At 42.3% G+C, this 10,519-nt stretch overlaps 1 protein-coding gene across 1 annotated transcript; it reads left to right on the forward strand.

Moving 5' to 3' along the window:
* The first annotated feature begins 6,875 nt into the window (after window positions 1-6,875).
* Window positions 6,876-9,774, forward strand: LOC124657139 (F-box protein CPR1-like). The gene is made up of 5 exons (XM_047195741.1): window positions 6,876-6,980; window positions 7,735-9,078; window positions 9,163-9,282; window positions 9,617-9,676; window positions 9,760-9,774. Exons 2-5 carry the CDS (start codon window positions 7,768-7,770, stop codon window positions 9,772-9,774), a joined length of 1,506 nt encoding a protein of 501 aa, XP_047051697.1. The 5' UTR covers window positions 6,876-6,980; window positions 7,735-7,767.
* The last annotated feature ends 745 nt before the right edge of the window (window positions 9,775-10,519 follow it).

Genomic DNA, 10,519 nt, shown 5'->3' on the forward strand with positions numbered 1-10,519 from the left:
GACCAAGCTGTGCCCAAACGAGGAGTAGTCGGCGCGGCGAAGCGCGCCACTTATCTAGGATTATAATAAGTTTGATGAAATTCCACCCTTCATAGTGAACATTGACCCAAGCATCAAGTTAAATGATGAAGATGCTCCATGGTTACGGCCGAAGAAGGTTCAATGATGAAGATGCTCCATGATCAAGTTAATTGAAGAATGTTCATGGCACAAATGAGTATCTCAACATGGCAATCAATTTCCCATTTATTTTTGTGTAATCATATAACTGTATGTAAGATATTAAAAGTGGAGATGGTTGAATTTTTGTACCATATATATAGGGAGATTCCCCAACACTGTTAGAGGAGATGGAGTCGTTCACGGGCTTGCAGGAAAATTTTCCGAGGCGGAGGTTCCGAAGATGTCGTAGGGCATGTGCACCAACAACATCTTCGAGAAGCTCCTCCATATGAGATTTCCCAACCCTTTCCCCAACACCGTTAGAGGAGATGGTATCAACACCCGGATATTTAAGTCCAGATGCCTATTATGCCATACATCGCAATCCCAGGAATATTGTTTTGGTAAAAGCTACTTATCGTAGTCCGATGGGAAACGGTTCGTCGGACCCTTCCGATGCCGTCCAACTCGTTTCCATCCAGCGGGCTCAGATTCCCACTTTTTTTTTCCTCATTAGCTCGTTAACCCCGCACCTTCCCAAAAATTACGTACCGTTTTGCGGCCCCCAAAGCGAGATCTGCTCGACCCCATCAGCTAACTCCGCTGCAACAGCGATTTTTCTCTCCTCGCCGCGCCGAGATGTCGTTCTGCTGGTGGGGAATCATCGTCGGGCATCTCAGACGGCCGGCAGCCGGCGAACCAGAGTCGATGGAAGATTCGCCGGGTCGACCAGGATATACACTGGACGAAGCAGCCAATTGTAGTCTGCTTGCATTGGCCCTAGACACACTCTCGATCTACCTATTCAAGGATTACACGATCCGCCTGTAGGTAAGTCCAACAACTGACATAGATTCCGATCTGTACATTTTATTTATTTTTCAAGATCAAATCCATCAATTCCTTTGTTTTGGCATGTATGCTTTCATTCTGAACATGTCATGATAGATTTGCTTATGAAGTTGATTGCATCACCAAAAAATTGGTTGCAACCATTCTCATGTTTTGATTTTTAAATTTCTTCACTTTGTTATGCTGCATTACCACAATTCTGATGCTTCGTTTGTCCATGCTTCCCAACTACTCCATCCGTTCCATAATTCTCGTTGCCGATTTGGATTTATACCTTCTTTATTATTCAAGTTGCTAATGACTACTACATTCTGCAATTCTAATTTGTACCACACATGTCCATACCTCTAATTAATATCATATGTTATGATAGATAATAGTTTCTCTTCCGAAAACCGATGCTTCCTATGTCTCATATATGTTGCGATAGAAGCGTATTTTAAATTCAGAGCATCCATGACATGTTTCTTATATGCATCCATTTGTTTCTAACATGAGGTCATCGGTGAGCCCTCAATGGCAGTCCACGCCGTTCATCTTGGTCGCATATGTTGCTCTTATCTTGTCGACGCCCCTCGTTGGAATTAATTGTCTACAGAGCGGTGCTCCATGTGTCGTCCCATCGAGAATGCTTCTACAGTCTCGGAGGGTGTGTGCCACGACTTCACTATGACCCATTGTCGTAATCGAAGCAATATCCATATCAGTAGAAGCAAATACTGGCGCAAATTTGATTATTTTGTTTCGAAGCAATGATGTTAGAAACATGTATTTGTACGCTGGAAGTAAACACTATTTTCACTAAGCTCTGAATTTAAAATACGCTTCTATCGCAACATATATGAGACATAGGAAGCATCGGTTTTCGAAAGAGAAACTATTATCTATCATAACATATGATATTAATTAGAGGTATGGACATGTGTGGTACAAATTAGAATTGCAGAATGTAGTAGTCATTAGCAACTTGAATAATAAAGAAGGTATAAATCCAAATCGGCAACGAGAATTATGGAACGGATGGAGTAGTTGGGAAGCATGGACAAACGAAGCATCAGAATTGTGGTAATGCAGCATAACAAAGTGAAGAAATTTAAAAATCAAAACATGAGAATGGTTGCAACCAATTTTTTGGTGATGCAATCAACTTCATAAGCAAATCTATCATGACATGTTCAGAATGAAAGCATACATGCCAAAACAAAGGAATTGATGGATTTGATCTTGAAAAATAAATAAAATGTACAGATCGGAATCTATGTCAGTTGTTGAACTTACCTACAGGCGGATCGTGTAATCCTTGAATAGGTAGATCGAGAGTGTGTCTAGGGCCAATGCAAGCAGACTACAATTGGCTGCTTCGTCCAGTGTACATCCTGGTCGACCCGGCGAATCTTCCATCGACTCTGGTTCGCCGGCTGCTGGCCGTCTGAGATGCCCGACGATGATTCCCCACCAGCAGAACGACATCTCGGCGCGGCGAGGAGAGAAAAATCGCTGTTGCGGCGGAGTTAGCTGATGGGGTCGAGCAGATCTCGCTTTGGGGGCTGCAAAACGGTACGTAATTTTTGGGAAGGTGCGGGGTTAACGAGCTAATGAGGAAAAAAAAAGTGGGAATCTCAGCCCGCTGGATGGAAACGAGTTGGACGGCATCGGAAGGGTCCGACGAACCGTTTTCCATCGGACTACGATAAGTAGCTTTTACGGGCACCGCTAGGGATCGGAGCCCGATCTTTGCTTCTGATCGGACCAGCTCTAGGCCGTGCGATTATTTTGTTTCCACCGTGGGATGACCCAATAAAGCGTGCGCTGATAGTTTTCCTTGGTAGTTAGCTCGGAAACAAATCCCGTAAATCACGTCAAGTCTAATTCGACCTCTCCAGATTATTTGGAAACTAATTTCAGGAATTATGGAAGCTAATAATAACTCTAGAAAAGTCAGACTCCACGTTATATAGTATGCTTCCTTATTAGTCGAATTGTGCTACCAATAGAATCAATATTGCTTATTGTCAAAAAAAAAAAAAGAATCAATATTGCTTCCATATATGAAGAAAAAAAGTTTCTTTATTCATCTACTAAGTGTGTTACCAAACAAAATCAATGTTGCTTCCGTACATGAAGAAAATAGATTTCAAGTCCTGGTGAAAATTATTTCCTATGTGACTAAATTTTGATTTCTACCGAGAATACTTTCCTTCGTGTGGACAATAAGATTGCTTCAAGACAATCGGGTGACTGTTTCCATATATAATTTAGTTTTAGCACTAGCAACTAGTCATGAAGGGTGCTAACTAACTTGTAGCTCTCTAGGCTAACTTTGATGCTCTTGTGATACTCCATATCTAGACCAAAGTTAACTATGAACAAAATAAACTTTGAGAACCAAAGTAAAAGCTTGCAAGATAAAAAAAACTTGGGATTGAAATTCTTAAATACAAAATGATATTGCAATGGTGCCTTGCTCTAGTAGAGATTGCACTAGGGTTTCCTGCAAGAGTATAGCTTGCATGGGAATAGCTTGCAATAATATAGCTTGCCTTGAGTGGTGTATTGATCAAAGTTTTCTTCTTCTTCTTCGTAGACTTCTTCTTCCTCGTAGTACTCGGTACTAGCGTCTATCAATGAATACGAGGTACACAATCACCAAACAATACTTAGGTATTCTATTTGCCACACAAGATGATCTATTATCATCACAATCATCACCCAACCTAATACTAGGGTTTTCCATTCATTTCTTTTGAAAAGTAATTTTCTCTCATTGAATATTACTAAGATTTAATCTCCTCAAATAATAAAGTATGAAGTCATGTTGACCAAAGTCACCACTCCATATTTATTCATTTGGGAAAATGATTTAAATGAGATACTACATCTTATACCATCTAACCACTACTATTTTGAAAAAAGGATTTAATATTATCAAGTAATAACATATGGGGTCATGAATACTAATGTCATCACCTCACATTGAATTACTTAGAAAAATTATTTAAATGAGATGCTACATCTCATAGAATTTAAATACTATTTTTTAAATATTTTAAATGAGCGAGAAATGGCCACATAGCCACTATTTAAATCTAGCCCATGATCATTTGAAACAACCATGTCATATTTTTACATATTCAGATAGACAATATGAAATGTGATTTTTGAGAGTTGGAATCAACTCAAAATTCATTATGGTTGATTTTTAATAAATGTTTGAAGTTGGAAAAGGTACTGCCTTGTTATTTTTACTACATGAGTTCTACAACTAATCTAGGGTTGAAACCAGTGTAGTTGGCTAGAGAATTTCCTAAGCTTTCCAGCAATATTGATTTCATAAATTTTGGCTCAGTAGATTTTGTTTTATTAAATTTTGAACATGGCACCAGTATTGAATTTGAATTAAACGAATTAAACCAAATTCAAACACGTGGGGTTCGGCGGGAAAATAAGCCGGGCCGAGAGAGGGAAAAGGTAAACGGGCTGGCCCAGCAGTGCGTCTCGCACACGCAGGCTTGACAAAGGGACCCACTCGTCAGTGGCTTATCAAACCCGAAACGGTACGCAACAACTAGAGCCGTAGGATTAGAACTAGATCGCACGGGTGAGGTGCGTCGTCGTCTCCGACGAGACCCAGCCCTTCTAGCGGCGAGGCTAGGGGGTCGGCGGACTCACCGGTGGCCGGCGAGGGTCGGCGTTGACGCAGCTGGACGTTGGCGATGACGGTGAGTCGAAGGAGGGTCGAGGGAGCGGCAGAGGTGGTCGGGAGCTTCTCCTCCGTCTGGCTACTGCCGCGGCGGTCTCCGGCAAAATTCCGGCGGCTCCGGTGATAATGTGGAGTGGCGAGGGGTTGAGGAGAACTAGAGGAAGGAGGGGAGAAAGATGGTGTGAGGATTGGAGGCTGGGGCGTCCTCCTTTTATTGCGGGTGAGAGGGACGGCTCGGCACGACAGGTCGTCATCGTCGACGAGGCTACAGTGGCGGAGGGGTGTGGGCGAGGGTGCAGCACTGTTCCTGGTGGCATGGTGGTCCCAGGGCGCGTCATGGCGCAGCAAGAGGGGGGCGGGGTGGCTCGGGCGACGTTAGTCTCTGCCACGGGCCTGGCGGAGGTCGTCGACGGTGGCGTCAGCTACAGGGCTCGCGCGTGCAGGTGAGCATGTCTAGGGGTAGCTGGTGGTGTGGTGAGTGCGCGTGCGAGAGGAGAGGGCGAGGGGAGGACGAGGCTGACGGGGCGCGACGATGCTCGACGCGTCCGGTGGCGTGTCCGTGCGCATGCCGGCGTGCTCGGGCGTGTCCGGGCGCGTCGCGTTCGGGCTGGGCGAGCTCCTTTTGGCAAATGGCGTGTATGAGCACGATCAGTGGAGTGAGGTCAACCTTCTAGACATGCTGAGGTAAGCCAGAGATGAGAGAAAAGGAGGAAGGGCATGGTGGTGGCATGGTGGGTGATATAGACATGCCCTGGTCATGATCACCATGGGAACAATGGTTCAAATGCCTTGCAATATCCAGAGGGGTGTAGAGGGAGCTAGGGTTGACCATGGTAGCTAGGGTTTAGGCTAAAATCCATCAGATTATAGAGGGTATGGAGTTGGCAGATTTGTGCACCAAAGGTGTTTGATGAAATGGCCGCAAGAGAAAAATATTTGAATTTTGCCAAAAACTTTCTTGGGTGTGATTCAAATAATATTTGGCATCTCCTGGTGGTGTTGGTTTGCAAAAAGGAGGTGATTTGGAAAAATCCAAATGTGATATGATCTTCAATCTGATTTGATGTTGCATCTTTGCTTGATTATATTAAGCAAATGAGAAAGATTTTCGAAGGTTGGTCAACACCAAAAGTATTCACCTTGATGAGGTCTTGGATGAGGTGCAAAGAGTTGAGAGGTTTTAGTTTAAAAGTTTCTTAATATAGAGGCTCAAATTGGGTACCCTGATATAAAATGTCAAAATGACCATTATCATATGTGAGTAGGTTTTGCTGTTAGATTTTGATTTGTTTGATATTTCCTTGATTCAAATGTTGTTATTATTGGTTTAGTAATGTTATCCAACCATTGAAACAAAGTAAAAAGGCCTAGGTTGAGATTTGGCAAAAATGGCCATAAGCTCATATGTGGATTTTATGTTTTTATTTTATTTTCTTTTTCTTTGACCAAAGGTAATTGTTTTGGGTTCATTGAGTGTTAGGTTAAGTTTACTAATGGTTTCCAACCATTTTGGTAAAGTAAATATGGCATAGTTCATTATTTGCAAATATGGCTATTTGCTCTCATATGCCTTTTTCTTTTATTTTACTTTTCTTGTGCTTTGTTTCTTTTTGACTTCAAAGAGCAAGGTTTAGGGTTTAAGATCATTTCCAAACATTTCACACAACAATCATGGAAAAACACAACATATATGCATGGCAGCAAGAACGAATCAGACAAGTTTGACTCCGGCTAAAGGTACATTGATTCGTTCGTCGGCGGCCTCGATTCGGTGGCGGCAAGCGTGAATCGCGCCGCGGTGAAATCAAATGGGGGAAGAGTCTAGGCGAGGAGGGGGAGAAAGATAAGACGTGTGTAACGTTTTGGTCACTTATCGATGGCAGTGGGATGTAAATAAACAGTTGCTCCGTATTTTTCTGTTCCACGGAACCAACTCCATGAATTTGTACCAAAAACTGAAGTAACTCCACAGATCCAAAAAAAAATACAGAGCAGCTCCAACTTTTCGAAAACATGGAGCTGAGGGGGGGACACCGGGGAGCACTCACCATAGAAAAAATACAGAGGCTTCCCAATCGGGCTAGTTTGGGCCTCTCTACAAACAACTATCCTCTGTTCCCACTGCTCCTCGATCCTTTTCATCGCGGAACTTGTCTCAAGAATAAATTCACGGCGAAACTCGGAGGACGACCCACGCCGTGGAAGAGAGAGAGCTCTTTGCTCTCGGGCAGCGACGGTCGCCGATCGAGCTCCTCTGATCGCCCTCGTGAGTTCCGCTCGGTTCCTTCTTGCGCTATTTGTTAGTCCTCCTTTCACGTTGTTTCGCTCGCTTCCTTATCCTCCCCTGGTAATGGCGGCGGCTAGGGTTTATGTGCGTCGTTGTGTTGAGGCGCGGGAGGAGAAGCTATAGTCTTTTTGGTTCTCAAAATCAGAGAGGATGCAGAGCCCGTTCTTGCTATTTGTTAGTACTACTTCATTCATACCACAGCGTAGTGCCTAGATAATGCTAGACACTGACAATCTCTGCCTTCGTTTCTTAGATTGGTATAAAAGACAAGGCTGCGATGATTTCTCAAGACATGAGTGCCCAACATTGTTTTCCGGCTGCGGGCATAATTATGGAGAAACCATCGCTTCCAAAATTATAAAATTAATAAACTTTCTCAAGTACCGAGTACTCTGCCTGGCTGTACATATTTCCACTTTTACTTGAATTTTAGTAATGGTGGTGGTTCTAGAATTAGAGGGGATCGATGTACATCGTGTTCTTGCTATTTGATAGTTCATACGACGGCGTGATGCCTAGATATTGCTAGACACGTCTGTTTCTCTTCAGATTGGTATGTGTCTTTTTATTGGCAGCCATTGATTTCCTTCCCGCAGCAATTCTTTTGTCGATAAAAAACATTAATTAAAAGGAGTGTTAAACTTGCTTAGGTATCGAGTACTTTGCCAGGCTTCAAATCATCCCCTTTTTCGAGTATAGCATGCCCTACCAATTCACATATGTGTGTCTGCAGAAGGATTTTCTACCAAGGCTGATTGCGCCTACGATGGTGCCGGAGGAGGCCAGATCAAATAATAAGCGACAAAAGGATGAACGCACCATATACTGCCTGCCAAGCGATATCATCGAGAGAGTATTTCTTACGCTTCCCTTCAGCACGCTGCTGAGGTGCGCTCGTGTCTGCAAGCAGTGGCGAAACTTCATCCACGATCCCGAGTTTGTCGCATCACAGCTCCAGCATGCGCCTCAATACGCCCTCCTATTCTTCCAGCAGGAGACGGTTTCGCGTCAGCGCTGCCCTAGTGATGCTATCCTGGTCGATGAAGCATTGTCGCAGTCGACATGTGCGGTGCCAGTTATTGGGCCTGATGAATTCCTCTTTGGTTCGTGCAATGGGCTCCTTGCCTTATACACAAAGACATCAACAATCAAGATAGCTAACTTTTCAACTGGTCAGTGCTTGCATCTTGAGAAACCTGTGAAGAATTTGAGAGGTGACCACTTCTCTTTGTACACCTTTGGATTCCACCCAGCGACAAAGCAATATAAGATTACACATTTTCTCCGTGATTGCACTCAGACGGGTCGACCGCATAATAATGACAACGTCAGCATCATCCAAGTTTACACGCTTGGTGATGAGAAATGGAAAGATATTCCAATCCCGATAGCTCTAAACTTGAACACTGTGAGAAATTCCGGAGTAGTCAATAATGATGGGACGCTGTATTGGTTGACTGAAGATATGATAGCTAATTGCCGGCATGCTATTATGTCCTTTGATGTGAGCAAAGAAATATTTGCACGGATTCAATTGCCAGAAGTTCTTCAAGATTCTGCACATGGTTATCCTCGTCGGTACTGGATCAGGGAGATAGATGGTAAGATGTGCATAGCAACTGCTCAAACCCATCGTTATGTGCCTAGATGGCTTGTTAGTAAAATTCACGTCTGGACACTTGACCACAACAAAAGTGAGCACATGTGGAACCACAAGTACAATATTCATCTCTCATCAGATTGCATTTTGGGTCCAAATTTTGTTCATTGGGATAGGATCATAATTCGACCGAGCAATGGTGACCTATTTGCGTCTGAGTTTTCTCGCGAGAACTATGACACTAATTTTAGCAAGACGGTGATGTTGTTAAATTTCAGCCCCCGCAAGCACAACTTGCAATCCCACAACTGTGTGAAGTCACTTGTGCGTTTAGATATATTCAAGAAGGCTGGCATCGTGCACAGGCCAAAACAGTGGGAGGGCTGGGAATTGAAGAAGTGGCAGTTCTGGGAGCAGAATCTCTACAAGATAGAAACAATGTGGTGCAGAGTTCATCAAGAGGAGCATAAGCAAATGGTGTGTTTCCTAAAATCTAATTTACCCCAACGAGCATTCATTACTGTAGAAAATTTGACAAATCTCTGCATTACCATTTAATAGGCATTTGCACAATCTATGCGCATAGAACTTAATCGTCTACTGCCGCGAATATCGGATGATGCCATGCGACAATACATAGGCATCAAAATCGATCAAATTTTACCAGCCTTTTCAAATCAGGTAATCCTTAACGATATGAAAGTTATCATACTTCTTCATTTTCGTATTTTAGTTTGGATAGTCAACAATCATTTGAAGAGCGAAGAGTGTGATGTAAAGTGCGCCCTTATCAATGATGTGACGTATGTCTTGCATGAGACTCCAGCAAGCAAGGCCCCTCCGTCGGCTTAATTGGGTGGAGCACAAGCAAGATATGGACAAATTAATCCATCGTTTGGAAAGATTTATGCATATTACCATGGTATATTGTGCTACTATGCTTTCATTCACTAGCCATATCACTTTCAGTTGTTCCTTGAAACATGGAAAGTTAATAAAGTTAACCTGACTACAGGCAATGGCTCAGGCGATGGCTAGCATCGGTGATATGATAAGAAATGCTACACATGATCAGGTAAAGGTTTACATTCGGTGTATTTTTGTAGTTTTTTTTTATTTTCTTGATTGCTACTTTTTATTACCCTGTATGTATTCTAGTTTCTTATGCCATAGTGAAATAAGAAAATTATCTTATCTTGAAATGTAAGCATAGGAATTGTATTATCTCCATTCGTATAGATGGATGACTTTCACTACATTACAAATAGTTTCGGTGACATATTTAATCTATACATATCTGCATACTTAGTTTATTTTTTAGGCATTGTTCTAGAAGATTTGACAAATTTCTCTATTGCCATCTTATAGGAATTTGCACAATCTATGCGCATAAAACTTAATCTTCTACTCCCGGGAGTATCAGATGATATGATGCGACAACACAGAGCTTAGGGTTTCCTGCAAGAGTATAGCTTGCATGGGAATAGCTTGCAATAATATAGCTTGCCTTGAGTGGTGTATTGATCAAAGTTTTCTTCTTCTTCTTCGTAGACTTCTTCTTCCTCGTAGTACTCGGTACTAGCGTCTATCAATGAATACGAGGTACACAATCACTAAACAATACTTAGGTATTCTATTTGCCACACAAGATGATCTATTATCATCACAATCATCACCCAACCTAATACTAGGGTTTTCCATTCATTTCTTTTGAAAAGTAATTTCCTCTCATTGAATATTACTAAGATTTAATCTCCTCAAATAATAAAGTATGAAGTCATGTTGACCAAAGTCACCACTCCATATTTATTCATTTGGGAAAATGATTTAAATGAGATACTACATCTCATACCATCTAACCACTACTATTTTGAAAAAAGGATTTAATATTATCAAGTAATAACATATGGGGTCATGA

This window comes from Lolium rigidum, chromosome 5 (assembly GCF_022539505.1).
Source record: "Lolium rigidum isolate FL_2022 chromosome 5, APGP_CSIRO_Lrig_0.1, whole genome shotgun sequence".
NCBI classification, from domain to species: domain Eukaryota; kingdom Viridiplantae; phylum Streptophyta; class Magnoliopsida; order Poales; family Poaceae; genus Lolium; species Lolium rigidum.